Source organism: Hetaerina americana, unplaced genomic scaffold (assembly GCF_022747635.1).
Source record: "Hetaerina americana unplaced genomic scaffold, ioHetAmer1.1.p SCAF_10, whole genome shotgun sequence".
Taxonomy (NCBI): Eukaryota; Metazoa; Arthropoda; class Insecta; order Odonata; family Calopterygidae; genus Hetaerina; species Hetaerina americana.
This window is the reverse complement of record NW_027286070.1, coordinates 12,699,834-12,721,956: the sequence shown is the minus strand read 5'-3', so window position 1 is coordinate 12,721,956 and position 22,123 is coordinate 12,699,834. Positions and strand designations below refer to the sequence as shown.

Here is a 22,123-nt window from a genome sequence, read left to right as displayed (position 1 = left end):
GTTCAGTTTCAAGTTCTTTCTAGATAGAAAATCTAGGGATGAATAGTGTAGACCATATAGATGAACATGCTAAAGGAAAAGAGAAATTGTAGCAAAAAATTATTTAGATATGTACCCATATGTACAGAGTTTTCATATAATCATTCACAAGGAAATAGATACAAGAAAAATGGATAGGAACATATATAAAGGACAAACACAGGAGAGTAAGGGAAGGCGAAATCAGGAAAATCACGAGCATAAAAATATTTCCCAGACCAGGATTTAAACACTGGATCTTTCCACTTGCCGGGTGGATGCTCCATCCTTTTGAGCTATTGAGGAAACTTAATTTTACACTGAGATTAGCTGGTCTTATAGCAGCCAAATGCTCCGATTCTTTGGCCAAGCGATGGCGTCAGGGAGCTGTTTCACCCACCAAAGGAGAAATACATGACACACAAGAGGAAGGACAGTAGGTAAGCAACCATAGAATATATATTATATGATTTGAATAGTGCATTTTGTGGCAAGCATAGCCAGAAGAAAGAGACGAGCCACATAGGCCAAATACACATTCAAACACGAAATCCTGTCATATGGCAAACAAATATTTGTTCATAAGTTTCCTCGTACATCCCCTCCCACCCCCTTGTCCATTCCCTATTGGTCCCTTACCTCTCCTTCCCTCACCTTTCCCCCGCACATGTCCTCTCCGCACTTCCCCAAGAACGTCATTCTGATGACGACCAGCGTGCTGTTGAAACGTCAAAACTACATATGTGACTGTCCTTTCTTTGGGTTTCAGTATTTTAAAAATCTACATCTGTGTTTTTATATAGTTATATAAAAAAACCATAAACACAGTAATCAACCCGAAGGTCAGTTTGGTAGGTGAAGGTAGAGTTCACCCAGTACTAAGCCCTATGGCATGTGAAATTCACAGATGAGGGTAGAGGGGCCAGTTCCTTTCCCTGTGCTGATTATGGTTTCTCAGGATGATCTGGTACCCAAAAAATCACATAGCTTGGATGGAGCTGCAGATGCACTGAGACTTGCCTGGGAATCGAACCCGGGCCCTCCGGTCAGTAGTCCAATGCTCTACCCCTGGACTACCACAACCAACACACACACACACACACACACACATATATATATATATATATATATATATATATATATATATATATATATATATATATATATATATATATATATATATATATATGGATGGGGCAATAGAACACACTAATGAAGAAAGAAAACATGCAGAAGGACACTCGAAAGATCCGAGGTTCAAGTCAAGTTTTCGCACTTATGATCAGCTTGGTTCCACCTTCCCTATCTCTTATGTGCTTGTCTTAAAAAAAATAAGTGTATATATGTATGCATTGATATACATGTAGTATACACATACATATGTATAAGTACACTGATACATTTACATTAGGACAGACTCTTACCAATGCTAATTTCCTTATTGTGTTGATGCAAGAGGGGCAAGGGAGGAGGGATATCTCCAACACCATCATCCTCATCCTCTTCTTCTTCCCTACGATCTTCTCCACCAACTCTCTCAATTCCAGCAGCACCCTCTAATTCTTCTTCACTACCATACCTTGGCAGTCTCTCATTGCTACCACCTCCTTCTGAGATAAGATCATCAGCAAGCATGACTGATGGCTCTCCTAAATTGTTCCCCTTTGCCATTTCCATGTCATCTGATGACTTAATTTCTGAAGGGCCACCACCTGCAGTTTTGGTTGCTCCATCATTATCTTCATCACATGTTTTAAACACTGTAAGCTCCTTGTACTGACGGGACTTTTTATCTTTTGCATCTCCAACATCCCATAGCTCACCGTGACCAGGGCTACCATTTAGCACAGTCCTGTTGTGATGCTTCATTTGCTGCTTCTGTATCTGAACTGCCTGGTTCTCAACCCACCTCTGGATCATGTTCTTTTTGTGACTGTCCATGAACCCATAACCTGCTTGGGGGCCATCAACCCATGTTTCTTTTTTGCGATGTCCCTCCTTTAGCATGAGACTCCGGGCTTCTGCCACTCTTGACCGTGATATTCTTGGACCATCTATCCAATGTTCATCACTGTGCTTCCCAGGCAAAGGTGATGCCCCAGAGACTGAACCTTTGCCACTGGATGCTCCCTGTCCTCCAGCTGCAGCATTATAGACTGGCATTTTCCCACCGGGAAGACTTGCATTGGGAGATCCAGACTGTGGGACCCCAGACTGTAACATCTCTGCAGTACCCTTTGATTTTGATTGGCGAGATGACTGGGGTGATTTTGGAATTCCTGAAGATGTTAAAATTGCAGGACTTCCAGCTCTGCCATTGATGTAGGCTGTTTTAGTTGTCTTGATTGACCTTGATGGACTGGAATGTGTGGATGAGGGGCCTTCAGTCAGTTTTGATTTGCTGACTGACTGTTGTGCCTTGGATGCTGATGATGACCTGTGAGCTGTTGAGGGAGAGGGCCTCCGTTCAGCACCAGATCCACGAAGGGCCTTTTGCATTGAGCAACGATTGTCTCCAGAGTGGAGACTTGGAAGGTATACAGGGGGATGTTCTCCATCTGTAGCATCATCAGCAGAGGGTCCCACATATATAACCGTGTCAGCAGATTGCTCACTGCTTGACGGGTCCACATCACTGCTCCCAGATCTGGATCCATCTTGTGGGTGGTGGCCACTGAAATTGCCCATTCCAGGCCCTCCCACACCAGGGCGTGTCTCTTCCCCTGAGCTTCCACCTGATCCTGTTGATCCACCAGTGAACTGCAAGAAAGATAAGTTTTCTGTGATGATCATATAATTTACATAAAATGAATGAACTCCTCACAAGAACCTTAATGCAATTGCATTAGTGAAATAAAAAGAGCTTCATGTAATATTCTTGCTAACTAAAGAGTTTGTGATTCCAAAAGATAACAACAAAAATACAGAGCATACATATGCATGCATGTGAGTACATGAACCTATTCTAGCTATTAAATAGCTCACAAAGATTTTTTTCTCCATAATTTATAAGTTTTCATGTATATTTCAAATCAATGGAATTGTACATGCAGAAAAATGACATTTTGAAATCTGTAAAAAAATTTGTATTTGACCCAGAACAACTTCACAACCAAAGTTTGGAAATATGTAATTGGCCAAAATTTTCATCTGATAAACATAATTTCCACAGGAAAATGCAGATGATACATATAAGGCTAAATGAGTGGAGACTAAATTAGCTCAAAGTAAAGAATGACAGTCAGCATCTACTTAGTTGAAACAATTGGAAAAAAATTATGAAAACCAGTTAACCTGAATGCCATTAATCTTTTATTAGACATATAAAAATAAAATATTTTTTGGATTTACCCTGATCTTTCTCCTCCTCATTCGATGAATGCGTGATGCCAGTTGAACAGTTGCCAAAGTATCTGTATAGTGGGCAGCATAAGGGGACACATGGGCAATCATTGCAGCATGGCAGGTTAGTGAGCTGAGACACTCCTTCAACAATTGAGCAACTTTACTATCCCTGTAAAGTAAACAAAGGATTTATAGCAGTCTGCTTACATGCTCATGCAGTCTGATTGAATGATTTGGTAGGTGCACACTATTTTATTATATTGATATTTATGAAAATAGATACATATTTGCCCATTAGTGAGCAGTATGGGAATTTAACCCCCCTCTTTGACATTATACATATGTACAATCTCTCACTCGATTAACCCAATTTCCTACATTTAAACACAATCAACTCCTTTGAAAAGGCATCCAATTATTTTTTTATTACTAAATATCATAAAATTGAAAAAAATGGCAATTCAATGCTACAATTTCAGAGTGTAAAAATCATTTGCCATGGCCGAAATACGAATCCGGATCCCTCGCTGTCCGGTCGAGTGCTTTAGCCAGTTAAGCTATTGAGGCATCCTCTTAAACTATGACATTTTGGGGGCTTTAAAGGAACAAGATGTTATGACAAAATACCGTACACAATGTCACAGGCATTTGTAAATGTGCGCGATGCACCACAGCCCACAAGGCTGAAGCCAAATTTAAACACTTGGGCTGTTTTTACCTTCAACAAATTCTAAGAAACTGTGGGAGATTCTGCAACAGTAACTTTTAACACAGTCATTGGCTAATAGCAGATAAAGCAACTCAAAATATTTAGCAAAAATCACCTTTAAGGCAATTCTGTTTTTGAGGCTGACAAGACATACAGTGAGTAACTGTTTAGCCGTAAATATTTTGCCATTTGAATACATATCCCACTGTAATTATGGAACATTGAATTATCATTTCAATAATTTATTTTTTTGGCACTAGGATAAAATGTATGAAAATTAAAGAAAAGGGATACATAATTTCTGAATAGCCTTTGACAAATAGTAAGGAGATAATATAACCTATATTTTTAAAACAGTACAATCTTTCTATTTTTCAAGATTTTCATCATCTATCATTTTCGTAAATCATTCAATTATTCTGAAGTTGTATGAATGGCATGGCCTCTATCATTGGGATTAGAGTTGAGGGCACAAGCGGTTTTAGGTTTGGTTGAGCTGTATAATGAATCAATGGAAAATTGATGTTGATTCAAAAAATATTTTAACTATATAGCAGGAAAATATAAATTACAAAAATGAAAATAAGGGATTGTACTGAAATTATGTGTTCAAAAAAATGGGAATAATTCTATAAAAAATCATAATTTTAGACAGACAAAATTTTCTTTTTGTTATTAGAGGGACTATTGTAATTTCTGAATAATTTCTAGGCATTTCTTAATTTTGTACTCTCAGGCCTTCCTAGATAAATTCATAATGCACATCATCTTGTAATAATACTTGCAAACTGAATAGATATAATTTCCCTGAAAATGTGTTCATTCAGTCAATATTTCCTTCTTCCATTGCTCCACAAGTTAGAATGCTGAGTACAACCACCCTTTTTTATTAACATTAATTAAAACTCCTCAAATATTTCATCTGAGATTTGGTTTTGAGGAAGTTGCATGCAACTCTAATTTCTTTAAAGAACCCAATAAGTACATAAATATGTAAAGAAAGGAACTTATTTTATGTTCCTCCAGGTATCCAGCAACAAATGCTAATACGGTAAACTTCCCCATGAAATCAAATATGAAACAAAAGTACCTGTTTTCAAGAAAAAGCTGTTTAACCTCTTAAAAAATAATATGTTCTATTCTGTAAATGAATACCTTGAATTGTCGCTATGCGTCAATTCCGGCTTAAACAATTGATATGTAATTATACTAGTGTATTGGTATGTATATGTATATATATATATATATATATATATATATATATATATATATATATATATATATATATATTGTATCTCTTCTATTGTGAAATTGTGAAAATTATATTTGACGTGTCCTATATTTGTGTATGTGTGAATATGCAACAAATCTCCGGACAAATAAATGTATTATTATTAATCATACATGTTTAAAAATAGTAATGGCAAAAAATCATACTGACCTGTGAGGTAAATGCTTTTGTCCATTGAAGATAGCCAGCAAAACATTTCCCAATCCTGAAAGAGGTATCCCCCCGTTGGCCTTTCCTCTTTCACAGCTACCCAAGTCAATTAAATGGAGTCGACTTCTACCACCAGCAACTATGAAAATATTCAACATGATGAATCATTACATTCATATGAAACTGTATGAGATGAACCAGTCTTATATAAAATATGAACTCCTAAATAAAATTTTTGGTCAAGTTACTTACAAGATTCACTTTCCAAGAAATAATGTTTTCAATTTAACTGTATTTCATTGGACAAATCTAAAAACTGTTCTTTAACCAGTACACAAAAAATATTATTGCAAGACTTCATCACATTCTAATATTGAGTGATAATTGCAATGAGAGATAATGGCCAAAAACTATTCTCAAAGCCTTGACAGCAAAGACTTAATTCATGCCATGAAAAAAATTACCAGACAGCATCAATAAATGGAAAGGAATGAAGATGGGATGTTTAAAAGTTAAAATCTTAAAAATGTTACACAGTTCCCAATCACTTAAAAATACAATTTTATACTTAGAAGATAGAAAGGAATAAAATTAAATCAACTCTGTTCTGGAAAATTTTAGGAGTAAAATCAAAAACTATCCTGTTAGACTCAGCTACAAAACTTCTTCTATAATTTTATTTAAAGTTATGCATACTTCAAAAATGCTTTGATATCCTAGGGCCGACATTATAATCATACCTCCTCCTTTTCCAGATTTATCAACACTATATTGATAAACATGTAAGGTGTACAGCATGTGAGATTCATTCCTAGGAGGTCCACAGTTCTGGCCTGCTGTGCCACCATTCATTTCTTCCCCCAGTCTGCCTCGCAAGGCAATGGCAGCATCCAAGTAGAAGGCTGCCTTCTCAGCTGTTGGTACTCGAAGTTCACTCTGATTTTGCAGTTGTGTGCCAAACAAGGGATCATCTCGCAGATATACTCCAGGTGACTGCTCAGAGTCTGGGAGAAAAAGTAGAGCATGGTTGTATAAAATCATTGAGCCAAATACCCATGCCCATGAGGATATCCATTACATCTTCAATGTGACTAGCTGAGAATTTGAATCTGAGTAAACAAAGTATCAAATTAATGACCATCAGGCTATTACCTGAAAACATTCATTATGTAGATATATATTTCATGGGTAAAATTTTTGCTAACTTCATGATTAGACCTGGTAAGTTCTGAATTTTTTCTTTCATGATCCTACTTCTTGTCTTCCAAAAAAATATGATTAATAATATAAAGTAAGGCAGAAAAATGAAGGAAAATACTGTTTTTGGAAATTTATGGGTGGAAAATATTTTACAACTGTTTATTCCAATCACTTTCAATATGCCAATCCCAAACACAATGTAATATGTAACAGAGAGAAAATTGAGTATGAGCTACTCTGGATGGAATCTCTTAATGGATGGCACAAGTCATGCATATTTAGAAATAAGCTATGGGGAAATTTAGAGTGAAGTAATACTTTTCCAGGAGTAAATATTGTAACTGTAAAAGGGATGGGTTAAATATAAGTTGCCATATAAGGCCACAAAATGAATTTCTGTGCCAGTTGTACTGACCATTGGCATGTCCAGCCAATAAATCACGAAGCTGATCTGATGGTCCAGTCACTTCCACAGCTGAAACCCGAACGGAAAACCGTGCTCCAGTCTTTTGTTTCTGTTCATTGATTCCACGGAACAGCCAGGAGATGGCACAAGGAATCACACCAAGGGTGCTAGCTGATTCGGAGCTCCCCAGCATTGTATAGGTTTTACCTGAAAAAAGGAGGAGGTGATTCAGACATTGTATATATTAATAAATATATTAAAATGAAAGAGATAGTAATGAAATTAGAGAAACAGAAGGGTTCATCTACATCTTTCTTGAACTCTATGTGATTTGATCTCAAAGATTCTCTTATGATCAAGAAAGTGGTCAGGATCCTTAAATATTTATTCAAAGTTTTTATCAAAAGGAATGTCATTCCTCATCTTTTACATAGTTAACCATGTAAGTTGGCCATTTATGAAATTAAAAAAAGTTATGAACTTTCAACAAGTCAACCCTTTTACAAATTCCAAAGAAACTGCGGGAGATGCCGCAACAGTAACTTTTAACGGAGTCATCCGCTAATGTGCATTTCAATGCAACAATTTCAGAGAGTAAAAATCATTCGCCTTGACTGGGATTCGAACCCAGATCCCTCAATATCCGGTCGAGTGCTTTAGCCACTTAAGCTACCGAGGCGTCCTCTTAAACTCTGAAATTTTTGGGGCTTTTAAAGGAACAAGATGTTGTGACGAAATACCGTACATACAATGTCACATGCATTCGTAGACTCCGTTAAAAGTTACTGTTGCGGCATCTCCCGCAGTTTCTTTGGAATTTGTCAAAGTGAAAACACCATAAGTGTTTTAAGTTGGCTTTAACCTCGTGGACTGTGGCGCCTTGCGCACGACTACGAATGCATGTGACATTGTATGTACGGTATTTCGTCACAACATCTTGTTCCTTTAAAAGCCCCAAAAATTTCAGAGTTTAAGAGGACGCCTCGGTAGCTTAAAAGGCTAAAGCACTCGACCGGGTATTGTGGGATCTGGGTTCGAATCCCAGTCAAGGCGAATGATTTTTACACCCTGAAATTGTTGCATTAAAGTCAACCCTTGATAAATCCTAATAGTCTGGTAGTAATATAGCTTGACCAGTGTCCAGTGTCCAAAAGTAACCCAGAAGGAATAAATGATGGAATGCACTACAGTAGCAAGCAAGTAAAACAAAGCTACTGTGAGAAGTACTTGGCATTTCCCATCTGCCACCTATCCTTGAAGTTTGATCTCCCCCAACTCCTCCAACAATTTTTCAATGGCCTCTATGAAACTTTGGAAGTCCCCCCCTCTCTCTCTTCTTTCCTCTCCTGTCTTACGCCAAACTCTTGGCCCCACCACCTTCATATCCCACCCTAACACCAAGTGCAAATCCAAGATGTCTACCCTTCCTCACAAGAGGTGATTCTCCCCATCTTCTAGCCTTAGTCCCTCTTCCTCCATCCCCTGGACAAAAGTTCGCTTCACTTTCGCAGGCTTCCCGGTGCTCCTTGCCACCCCGTGCCCCGCAAGGCATTAATGTAAACCATGTCCCCTTTAATTGATAGGGCAAAGAGGTCGTCGGGGAGGGTTAAGGCGGAGGGGCTTAAAGGAGTTGAGAGCGTGCGAGAGAGTGAGCTAAAGGAGGGAAGAAACACTCCCCAAAGTTGGAAGTGAGCGGACGCGCGGCCCTGGCTGAAGGCTGGAGGAGGGGCCCAGGGGCGTGGGTGATCGCACATTCGCTCGCCAACGGTCTGGGGATGGCCGGCAGACGTTTGGGCCTCTGGACGAGGGAATAACGAGCTGACCACGAGGTAGTCATAAATTAGGATGAAGTATCACCGTTTGATTGCCAGTCGTCCCGAAAGTTTTCACGGATAATCAGTAAGTGGAATCCCTAGGCATGATCAAGCACCGTAAAATGATGAGGTAGATTTTCTTTCGTGGTCCTTCATGGCAGTAATGCAGAAATTAATTTTTCCGGAAAAATACTAGAATGACTTCGCTGACGAGAAATGCTTGGAGTCACTGGTATTCTAAATGAGCAGAATGAACATAAAACTCATGTTTCATCGCAAATCATAATTAGAGAAATTGTATGCGAATCGATTATCACCATGAATTTTAGCAGATTCCTTCAACGTTTTAGAAGAGAACCCTCGGCTGACTTTAGCATAAAAATATTCAATGTGGTAGACATGTGGGAGCTATGATACACGTGAGATGAAACCCATGAATATATTTCAGTTTCATTCGTGTAAAAGGAGCACAGAGAACAAAATGAACTTGATTTCCGATAAAATTACAGCTGCGCGAATTACGCGAAAAAATAAACTTTGCGTCTTTAATTTTTTGGAATATGTGCGTGCTAACCCATCGGACGTTGCTGACTTAATGCATATATTCGATGTTTTTAGGCTTCACTTTGTGGAAATCCATTATCACTGAAGTATAAATAACAATGTATCTTTCCTTTCTGTTTTATTCCGCAAAACTTATTTTGACGCATCGGCATCGAAACTAGTAGTACCGAAGTTTGACCTGAGGATGACGCCGATGCGTCGAAACTAGTTGTACCTAATGAAATTGAGAGGAAAGATACACTGTTATTTTTGCTTCACTAATTTCATGAGTCAGAGTTCTAGATTAAGTTATGTGCGTAGACAAATGCAAAAAATGAGAGAGAATTTGCCATAACACGTTTTTAATGCCATGGGGTCCTCAAAAAATACGTGGTTTGGGGAGAATCGAATTGCGTGTGGACTCAGCAAATTAACGAATTCAGCGAATGAATTTAACGTCTAAAATTCATAAGAGGGTAGTTAGAAAGGCTCTTGAAATCACCACCAGATGTCAGCGCTAGTACGAGTTTCCCGCGTAGTAATAGGTAATCCTTACGATTAACTTGTTGAATGGAAATAAAAAAAAACAGAAAATTAAACTCTCGAAAAAAATTTTTTTTTGCTTAAATTGACAAAATGATGAAAAACGGCCATATTTTGCTGTATTTAAGATTCGGATAAGAGTTTTATGGACCATTTTGAAAACTTACATTCCCACATAAAATGGAGCGATTCATTCTGATACATGCGAGGAGAGAACACGGGGATTGATAAGGAGAATGATGGAAGGAATGCGGAGACCGTCGAAAGGATCAATGATGTGTCGACTAAGGAATCCCATCGAGTCGTATAGGGTTGGAAGTGAGTGGGCGTGATACAGAGCGGTTTCGAAGCGGAGGGCGTGGAAAGGCAGAGGGGGGTAGGGATCGAGTGGTCCGGGTATGGCATTGGAATCTGAAAGGGACGAGGTTAAGAGGAAAGATATTTTTAAAATAAAATTTTTAAAAACCCCAGGATTTATATCGAAGACGAAAGTGAAAAAATCGATGCGTAAGTCGTCTTCAAGAATGCTAACTGAAACCGCTGATTCAAATGAATTAGAAACACTGAATTCTACGGGTCATTGCTAAAAACCATGCCACCACCTATACCAACTTAACCTGTCACCCTCCCAATGACTACTTTATAGGTATTACAATAATTCAATACTTAGCATTATTTGGGTCGAATTAAAAAAATTACAACATATCTCTATGTTGCATTCAATTCCCAATATTTTTAAGAAGAAATCATATCGTTCCTCTTGAACTCATAAAACACGCAGAGCAGACTCAAAATAAGCTAGCGATAGCTGTTACAGTCCGAAACTTGCATGGTTTTTAATTTTGAAAGAGATTAGAGAAAGTATGGCAGATTAGTAATAAGCGAAACAGCCAACTGGACTGTAACATTTACAGTTCGGATGCGAATTTCGCCTGCTTGAGGCCCGAAGGAAAGCCATGATTTGAACTATATCGTAATATAAGGACCCTTTTTTTTATTAAAGAGGCCCTCTAACCAACAGTCATGTGGTACCTACGTGCTACCTCTGATCTCAATAATATTAAATGGTTCATAAAACGATTAGGGACTCTGTGAATAAAAGATAAGAAATGATATTGTCGCACGAAGTCGATACATCGATATTTATTGGCACAGTTCGATACACCCATCAAGGAGCGCGAGAAAAATGGGAGGGAAGAATGCGATTTGGCCGCGGATGAATGCGTGGGAGGGAAGGGGCGAGCATTTGTCAAATGGGGAGGGGAGGGAGAATGGGGTTGGAGAGGAGGGGGTGGGGCGACAGGGGCAGGATAGGATGAGTCTGGGACGGCGGAAACTTGTGCAAAAGAGCATAGGGTGACGGGGAGGGATAGGGGGAGGAGAGGAGAGAAATGGCAGGGATGCGGCGGGGGCAGGGAGAGGTGAGGAGAGTGTGGAAGTGAAGTGAGTCGAGAATCAACAGGTTGAGGACTCCCTCTCCCGTTGAGAAACGCCGAGGAGGGTCCGACTTCCCTCCGAGTGAGGAGACGCCGAGGGAGCGACGGGGAAGGGATGAGTGGAGGGAGGGAAAGAGAGAGGGGGAGATATTTATTGCCCAGAGACGAATTCCCAACGAGGACAGCGCGCATATGTGATCACACTGCGGTTAAAACTCAGTATCATCAGCACGTCAGCATTCACGGCATTTAATGTAAGTCTATAATCGAAGAGTTTTATCAATATTCCAATAGATAGATGTGATAATCTCACTATGATAACATAGGAACATCTGTTTGCTAAGAACTCAATCTACATGCTAACATAATTACCACTCCCGATTGTCTCTACCCATTAAAAAAATCTTAGCTTTAAAAATCATTCAATCGAAATTATATGTCCATTTTGATAAGAATAGACGGAATTATCTGTGTATAGACCCTAAATATTGTAATTATATACTTCAAATTGAAATACTTCCTAACATTAACTTAGAATCAAGAGATTATTACTTCTTTGCATGTAAGGATGTTGGCTTTAATTCTGCTCGATTTCATAGATCCGTATAAGAAATGATCTAAAATTTTATCTAAAGGAGACCTTTCCTAAGAGGGCAGCAAAGAAAAATATCTTAATGCCCCGCAGATCAGAATTTTGAATGAAATACGATACGTTTTTGACGAATATTAAATTATGATGAAGAATATAATGTATAGAATATATATGATTAGAATATATATATATATATATATATATATATATATATATATATATATATATATATATATATACTCGTATATGCATATCAACCCGAAAGTCGGTTTGGTAGGTGACGGTAGAGTTCACCATATCACCAGTACTAAGCCCGACGGCGGGGGGTCAGCTCCTTTCCCGGTGCCGGTTTTGGTTTCGGTTTTGGAATAGCTGGTACCCTAAAAATCACATAGGTTGTGATTGGTGGTGGTGAAGCTGCAGGTGCCCAGATACTTGCCCGGGAATCGAACCCGGGACCCTACGGTCAGTGGTCCAACGCTCTACTCTCCGGACTACCGCGACCCGCATATGTATACAGGGTCGCACCCAAAAGTGGTAGGACTGATTTTTTTACAAGAATTTTATTGACGATATACCTACATCGACTTAATATTCTTCAAGGTATACTCCTTGAGCTGCTACACACTTAGTATAACGTTGCTCCCATTCCCCGTGCGCCCGCTGGAAATTTTCTTTGGGGATGCCGTTGATGACCCTCGTCGAAGCCTCTTGAACGGCCTTTATCGAGTCAAAACGTCGTCTCTTGAGTTGTCTTTTCATCAGGGGGAAGAAGAGGAAGTCAGGTGGTGCCAGATCGGGAGAATAGGGCGGGTGCGGCAACGTGGCAACGCCGTATTTGGCCAGGAGCTGTCTGACGACGAGCGCGCCATGGCACGATTTTCGGCACCATCTTGGCGCACACCTTGCGCATGGCCAAATCCTGTGAAATAATGCGTTGGACGTTGGATGCAGACAGACCCAACTGGTCTGCAATTTCTTCACTGGTTAAGCGTCGGTCTGTGTTCAGCAGTGTCCTCACTCTGTCCACATTCGTGTCGGTTCTTGCCGTCGACGGCCGTCCGGAGCGATGGTCGTCTTCAACGAGCTCCCTACCCTCTTTAAACAACTTGTGCCACTCAAATACTGTGGAACGGCTTAAGGCAGTGTCTCCATAAGCCTGCTTGATCATATCGAGGGTCTCAGTTGCCGTCTTCCCGAGTTTCGCACAAAACTTCACGGAATAACGTTGCTCTAAATTCAGATTCATTTTGTTTTTCGATGCGGACAAAAAACTTGCTTCACTAAAAACGGTGTCCTCACTAAACGACAGCCCGCAGGCGACGGAGGTTGGTGTCGGTCTATTGCTAAGAGCCCCCTCCACCTTACCCTGCCAGGCAGACCCCCCTTGACCGCTCCGTTCGCGCCAGAGAAAATCAGTCCCACCACTTTTGGGTGCGACCCTGTATATATCTATTTTACATTCCAAACAATTACTAGTACCGATGCGCTGAAGTGAGTATCATTTACGTTTATTGTTTACTTGCACACATCCATAGTTCTCGCAGGTGTACATAGATGCTCAGTTGTCAGGAAAAACGTCTTGCTACCGGCTTAGATCCAAACTACCGCTCTCTAACTGTAGTGTAAGAGTATATATGAACTGGAAAAAGATCCATTTCCATTCAGTTTATAAATCGGTATTCACTTTTGGCTGAGGGTTCCAAGCTTTAAAGAGCCATATTTGATTCAGTATGATCATTTTAGAAATCATAAGGATAATTTCAGTTGTTTCAGAAAACATCAAAGAGCGAACCAAACTTCTCCATATCTTCTCTTTCTCATGTTAATTAGCACCGTGTAATACCGCTAGTAAATAATAATTCAGAAATAAATTTTTGCGCTCAATTCTAAAACTAATTCACACATCATTAAAAAGCTACCAGATGCGACCGCGGCATGTTAAAACATTGTGATACGTGTAAATTTATTAAAGGGCCCGTAAATGAAAATGAAAAAAATGCTATTTTTTTCTTCCCTATAGATGAAATGCATGGAGGGATAATCTTCATTCCTTTATTTATTTATTTAGTCCTAAAACAGCATAACGCCAAAAACAATGAAAAATTACAAAACCACAGAAAAGGAGCACTCGAAGATGGAAAAGGGAAAGAAGTTCAGATGACCTTTAATCACTGTCGACAATTTTCAAGAAAAACTTCATATCATTCATGGCACGGCGATCAGTATGAGAGGAAATGCAGAGAGAAGATCTGACATAATCTAGAGAGAAGTTATGGAAGTGTAAATGACGGTGGCGAATAATGGAGAAGAAGAAATTCAACGGACGATCAACTAGTTTTAGAGAAGTGGGAGGAGCTGTAGCCCAAATTTGGGAGCAGAGTTTATTCTGTAAACTCAAACATTTTTCCCGAATGGTTGAGTTTCAAGAATTTTGATTTTCATCACTCTCTTGTAAAGATGTTATCTATTACAACAGCCTCTTTCAGAATTTCCCTATTTTCATTGAACTAGACCTATTTAACTGAACATTAAACTAACCTATTTAAGAATTTTTTCCATCTCTATGACTACTGGAATATTCTATTTACTTATTTAGTGCTTCCCTTTAATCCTATCTAAATGCTTAAACCTAATTTCCCCTCGATCAATACACTTCCTGTCTTATATCAAATAACGGCACCCATTTTTATTTTCTTTAATTCTTGTACAGCGCGTCCACTTCCATGTCGACCCTGTTGCCTTATTAGTTTCACGCCTTATTTCATTATTTACTCCGAATTTCTTTTCCTGGCCTCAATGTTCGCGTTTTTGCCATTCCTTCTCTCCTTTAGCTAATACATCATCTTTCCTGAAATCATAGCTTTCCAATACTCTTAGTATTTAAGGTCCGTCTTATTATCTCAATAGTTTTCGTTATCATTTCATTTCGTGTATTTACGCCTCCTACCGTCCTCATATCCATAGTGGTGGTATGGCATCATAATTCAAATATATTTTACTATTTAAATTCTATAAATTTTCAGATACATTTTATAATCGCTAAATTAGCATTAGAATACATATCCAAACTTGATTGACTCCAATGATTCACTAAACTCTCCTTAAATCTACATTTAACCATAATGTAATCGAATATCTCGCTATCTTTCGCCATTTTTCATTGGTATGTATATTATGACGCTCGCACCAGGTTTTAGTGATAATTAGTGCTTCTTTCCTGAATAACTCAATTATTTTCCAATGCTATGATATTTTGTTTCTGAACCGATGGCATTATTTAGGCCAGGATTTAAACCAGTATTATAGAATATAGTATATCATTTCAAGTTAGGTTTTCAGTGGACACAAACATCTTGAATTAAAGTTTTGACTGTAAATGGAAGAAAAATAATTGCTAATCGTTAACTAAGCTGTTTAAATGTAAATTTTATTTATAATTTTTGCGTTAACTAGTATCATAGACATACATTAGCAAAACCTACCATGGATTACTGATTTTCGTTATGCTTAAGAAACCGGAATTAACTGTATGTAAAATTTCGAATTTGTAAAACGGAAAAAGTAATACTATTCTTGACGTTTAAACTTTTAGGACTTCTATGTACCAATTGATAGTGTACAAACAAATACCGGATAACTTATCAATTATTTCTGCAAAAATATCTTTTTGGCTATCACATTTTATTTGTTTTCATGGTCAAACTGCTATTGCATTGATATATTCACTCTGAGACTAACCATAGGTAGATACATATTGGGGCGGATTTCGTTTGAATGTATTGATCAACATCCAGTCCTGATACAGGGATAGGGCGAAAGGTGGCATTCGTCCACCATTTTATGCCTTTCTAGTGAGAACGGGGAACAGATCGCCAAGCTGTTAACCTCCTAGGCATGCTGCGAGATTTATTTAATATAATATATTTCTATATATAAAAAATAAAAATACAAATATAAAAAAATACAACAGCAAAAGAGATTTTGGAAAATTTTCATGCCTTTCGAATAAGATTGGTGAACAGACCGCCATACTGCTAGAAAGTTACTTTCAATTAAGCCACGAGTATGCTTAGAAATGACATACCACCTGTAGGGCCAAATTTAAACATTAAAAGAATAGATAATTTCAAACACTTAGACAAAGACTAAGCAACAATATTTAAACATATTAAAAATATATGGCTGATCGATTCTTGATCGGTCCCTTATCATGGAGTTAACTATTTTTATAAACCTTCATTAAGATGTATTTAGTAAGTAGATTAGAAATTTCTCTAATTTTGATACATTTTTATCAACAAATTTCCGTGAAATAAATCAATAAATAACAGGAAGGGCAAAAACATACACCGCTCACCATAAACTTAGAGACTAGAGATATCAATAGATGGCTACGTACGCAGCGAATATTATTCATCGGATTTCATTCTTTCCTTTCAACGGAATTTCCACAACGCTTAGACAAAAGAATTTATCGCTCCATAGGAAGGGACGAAATAAAAGAATATTTAATAACAGAGAAAGAAGAGGCTGGAAGGTTAATAAGGAAAGTTCGTTAAAATCGCCTTCGGAAAGTTGGCGAAGAAATTAAAGGAGAATAATGGGCTTGAAGCGGGCAGAAATGAAGAAAATAGCGGTGGAAGGAACGTGAATGCTTAAGAAGAGCGGCAGGCAAAGGAGATGAGGGACTAAATTGATTAAAAGACGAAGAAAAAGGGGATCCTCTGAAATAAAAACCGATAGACCCCAAAAGCCTAAAAAAGGTCTATATAATGGCGAAAAGGAGACCGGAAGGCAGAGTTGAATGAACATTTGACAAAGGAAGAGCCCTGAATTATGACTCAAAGAGATGAAAGGCGCAATTGAAAGAAAATATAGAACGTAAGAAGATGGAAAAAAATGTTTTAGTAAAAGTGTTCAAAAAAATATGTGATGCTAAATAGTCATGGAGAACATGCCTCCAATCTCAGGAGGTCCTATACCATAGCCCATTTCATAAGAACTGATGCATGATACCTAAGGAATGCGAAGTCCTTTGATTATTGTTTTGTTTTCGGACTTAATTTTGTTTTTTAAAATTTACTATTCCAAGTAAAATATAAGCCGTAACAACGAACAGTGACAAGATTTAACTGAATCTTTTACGCATCCGGGAACATGTTATCACCGTATGCACGCTTAGAAAAAAATCACCAGTAATAAGTCATATATAATTTAACAAAACAGAAAAGGAGTGAAGGATAAACATTGGTGGGCCCACAATCGTAATATGCATTGAAAAAATGCCTTTTGGAAATTAGAATTGAACTGAATTAGTCGACTGATTACATCAATTGCTTTTGGTTAAATATTAATTAAATATTTCTTTTATAATACTATATTAAATATACTATTTTTTATTGGTGTTAATTGGTAACCTTAGTAAGTTACTGTATACAGATTCCAAAAGGATCAGAAACCAAAGATATCACTTCTGAAAAGTTGTAGTGCGTGATCTATGGAATAGATATCTTTATTTGGACTACAGAGCTATCAATTATTTACAGGATAAAAAACGTAAAAACTACACCATACTATGAACAAGATAAGTTTGATTCTATTTGTTTCATAAAATAAAGTTTTACGCATTGAATTGATTATCTTATTACTAACAGACGTCTCAACACACAGAAGAATCTTGAACGAAAGAATTAAAAGAATGAAGTCACGTACTAAAAGGAAACCCGACAGCATAATGCCACGCCACGCCGTCACGTCTCTGATGACACTTCTACGCAAATGAGATCGCATTTTCCACTGTCTGAATGACCATTCAGCCAATCACTCTAAAATAAAACCCTGAAATACTGACGGAACACCCAATTTCAGAAGGAATTATCAAGCGGCTGGATTCATTTTTCATCAGGCACGAATAAATCTTCCCAAACAGGCCATTTACATCCGAGTTCAAACACCTTAAGTTAAACGCGGGGGAGTGAAATGCCGACGCTGGGGAACGAGGTAATGAGGAAATCATACCATAGTCGGGAAAAAAATTCCTGGAAAGAAGAAAGCGATCGTAAACTTTAACGCTAGCACGGCTCGTGTGACGACGGAACTCATTTTCCTAGGAGTTTACGGCAAAGAATCGGGGGGGGGGGTGTTGAAAAGGAAGGTAGGCGGGATCTAGGGAGGGGGAGGAGACAGGTAGGGAAACAAAACTTGGAAAACGGAGCTTACGTGTAACGATCCACAACCATCTTGTGGATCTTCTCCCATCCCGAACCGAGACGCACGGGAAACGCGGGGGTGGGGGATGGTGATGGTGGATAGGGGGGACATGCGGGAGGCGACAAGCGTGCTGGGCGGAGGGGGTTGAATTTTGAACGACGTAATTTGAATGCAAAACGTGAAGATGGGCATCTTGCCGGGACGTGGCGGAAGGGTGGTCCCTGTCTTTTTGTCGGCAGCGGGGAAGAGGACGGCGAACACACAATGACGGTAAGATCGCGCTGTCTCTCTCTCTCACACACACCCACAACCGCACGCACTCGTCGCTTATGTGCACTAAGGAGTGGGGAGGCAAGAGGAGGGAGATCCCGGGTGACGAGGAAGCACAATGTGGGAGAGGTGGGCTTAGGAGAGGGGCGGGTCGACGGAGGGGGAGAGGGAATGGGAAGAAACTCGACGACAAAACGTTTTGGGTGCGTAATGTAGCGATGGAAAGAGAGATAAGCGGGCCCAAAGCGTGAGGTCTTTTAAGAAGAGCTGGGATTTACGCCTACCCCTCTTTTTTTCTCTCTTTGATAAAATGGTTGTTTGCGCGGGAAAAAAGGAGCAAGAGGTGAAGGAAGCGTCGTCCTTTTGTTTTACTTTTCAAGGGATCGCGATTTCCTCCATGAGAGGGTAGTCTGGGGCTATATGCAAATAAGGCCTTTTAAGAATTAATTAAATCCAGGGAATATCCTTGCGGATATGACTTTGGGCGGTGAGACTGTTAATTAAATAGAGCGTGGCGTTTGTAATCTAGAAGGTGCACAGCACATCGCATTGTTACAACTCTATACATGTTGCAGTTTGCATATAGATTATTTAAAAGTAACTTGCGGACATTGAATCAACTTTCTTTGCTGGTGCATATAAAATTTTGATTTTATAAACGAACAGTTAAAAGAGCTGAATTATCGGTATGGAATCATTAATTTTGAAACAGAACACCCGATACCACTTTAAATAATATTATTCCCTAATATTAAAATAATTTAGTTTAACTATTGTTTCTCTGCATGGGAAAACAAATGTAGCAGATGGTGTGAAGACTTGAAATAACCCAGAGTTCGTGAAGCACATAATTGTAAAATATACAAGGTCTGTATAAAAATTACAGGGAAAAATTTCGGAAAAATAGATTTAAATATATTTCCGATTTTGCTTAAGTGCCTCAAAATTCTTCAAAGTACATCCCTTGAGCGTCGAGACACTGTTGCCAGCGGCTTTTCCACGACTCGAAGGCTCCACTCCGGTAAGTGGATTCTGGAAGGTACCTAAATTGTACACGTGCAAGCTTCTTTGACGGCACTGAGTGTGCCATGGTAGTAACCTTTGAGGGACGATTGCGCCAACTACATCGATGGTCTAATTTTCAGCACTTCACGCACACGTTGCAAGTTATCGTTAGTTCTTGACGCCGATGGCTGTCCAGCGTGGGGAACGTCCTCCACACTCTCACGGCCATTTTTGAAGAGCTCGTGCCACCTAAAACTTGCAGTTTGTGACATGCTTTCATCCTTGAACACTAGGCAAATTATTTCCAACATTTTCGTACCCGATTTCCCCAGTCCAACACAAAATTTGATGGCATATAGCTTTTCAATCGTTCGCTGCATTTTGCGCTTGCACTGAGTCACCCGATACAATTTATTAAAATACGATATACTAATCTGAACGAACGCTCGCACGCGATTTTTGCGTGCCGAAGGTCAGACCCCCTACCTCCGAGCCTGTGCGGTGCAAGTGTGGTGTAACTTACAGTCACGTCAAGAAAAAATTGTCCCAATACTTTGCATCCATACCATATATGTAGTGAAAAAGTAATGATGGCCTGCTATCTCTCGTAAGTTGGACCCCTATTCTTGAACAAACTCAACAAAAAATATCATCCATTTCCTAAAACATCGTAGATGGGAGCCTCCATATACTCGAGTCTTTGAGGTTCGTACATTATATCTTCACCAAAGAAATAATAAGCGTGAGATTTTACTAGCTAGATTGTGGGAATAAGTCTCTCTCTACACTGCCAAGTCAAACGATCGTGACACACCGAGAGGGATACCAACAGATCCAAGTACTCGTGTTCCATCCGCTAAGCGGATTATTGTATTGTCTAAGTATGAACAATTATTGGGTTCCTAAGAGAACTCTGGAAACCGAGGTAATAATTTTGAACTTCGAGCCAGGTAAAAGGCAACATGATTTGCATTTTGCCATTTATTCCTTTATAGTCATTGATACCTTCCGGAAATGCAACTTTTAGATAATATATCATCGCAGAAAAACTGTTTTCTATCTACATTTACTCACTTAGAATACCGCATATAAGGGAGGAAAAAGTTTCTGTAAATAACCTGAAATTAATGTTTACACGCGTTAGATTCCGTACCTTTCCTGAGAAATATAAGTGAGATTTTTGCAATAAAGAGAGCATCCATATTCAATATATTTCAATAATTCACAGTATTTTCAAGCGATAAAAATATTTAGTATAGGAATGGGCTAGAATTATGAATAGTATCTCTTGAGGAAAGCGTTATTGTCTTGCAATATCTGAATTACTAAGGGAAGTCAAGCTTTGCCATAGTCAAGGATGATTCACGCATCTAGTTGTGCTTACTGCTCATATTCATCAACCGACCAGTAGTAATTCGTACATACACTTCGAAAATCAGAACAAAACTCAAAGCATTCTACTCACCTAACCGGGCATGGCCGAAACAGAAGAGACAGCCATCTGTACCATTTATAACAGCATGGATGACGTCAGTTAAGGCACTGGAACACACCTCCGTCTGTAAAAATAAAATAGAGGAGTCAAAATTAGGAACCATAAATGTAAACATTTAATATTGCCTATGTAAGTATGTAGTAATAATTCCTTAAGATTTAAAATTATTATCCCCCAAGTGGCTTTAGGTGCAATAAAGTCTTCTTCATAAAATAATTTTGGTTTAATATTAATGGTTGGTCTTGGAGCGATAATATTTCTTTCCATTTTTACGAGGATGAGAATATGTTCCTTGATATCACGTGAAGAGCGATTTCCGAGTTCCACCATATCGCACTTATTTTCAGGCATGGATCTTACTACAAAAAGCGATCAAAAGTTACTCTGATCTTCATTTATGTAAAGAAAACACACTAGAATACGGAAGGAAATGAATATCTACGAAAAAGTCTATAAAGAAGATGAAGGAACAAAGAAATCAAAAGAGAGAATGAATAAAACAGTTCCGTGATTAACGTAAAAACAACTATTATTATTATTATTATTATAAATACACATGTGCTAATAGACACTGTCAGGTGGCACACAAGTCCCAAACAATTGCAAAATATAATACATAAAACCAGACAAACACAGATCTCTTTAACAAAACAAGTGAATCCCCATCCCATTTACAACCATTAACCAGCAAGAAAAAAAAAGATACATAAAAAAAAATTAAGCTATAACATATAATACCATACACCACACATAAATCAAATTTTTACATATATACCTTACATCTATTCTTAAAAGTATACACTCTGTTAGGAAAGGGCTCGAATATTTTTGCAGGTAAGGTGTTCCACTCAACAATTGTTCTATTTAGAAATGAAAATTTTTTTTTATTTGTCCTCTGTGCCCGGCATTTTATCTTAAATTTGTGATCATTTCTGCCAATAAAATTTGGGTTCCCCGCCTCTTTCCTAAGATCTGCCCAAGCTTTCTCCCCCTTCAAAATTCGGAACATTCCACAAAGTCTGCTTACTTTTCTTCTAGATTCTAGAGGTTCCCAGCCCAGCGTTTCTAGCATGTCAGACACACTCTCCATCCT

The 22,123-nt window shown here is 38.6% G+C and overlaps 1 protein-coding gene across 1 annotated transcript in view; it reads right to left on the bottom strand.

Annotated features, from left to right (window-relative positions):
• The window catches only part of LOC139700249 (uncharacterized), a 71,425-nt gene that overhangs the window by 8,951 nt on the left and 40,351 nt on the right, over positions 1–22,123 (bottom strand). Inside the window, exons 5-10 of the mRNA XM_071598872.1 lie at positions 21,001–21,094; positions 7,129–7,326; positions 6,254–6,517; positions 5,514–5,652; positions 3,370–3,532; positions 1,443–2,778 (exon numbers count right to left, since the gene is read on the bottom strand). Coding sequence (XP_071454973.1) covers positions 1,443–2,778; positions 3,370–3,532; positions 5,514–5,652; positions 6,254–6,517; positions 7,129–7,326; positions 21,001–21,094 — 2,194 coding nt within the window. The remainder of the gene's footprint in view (positions 1–1,442; positions 2,779–3,369; positions 3,533–5,513; positions 5,653–6,253; positions 6,518–7,128; positions 7,327–21,000; positions 21,095–22,123) is intronic.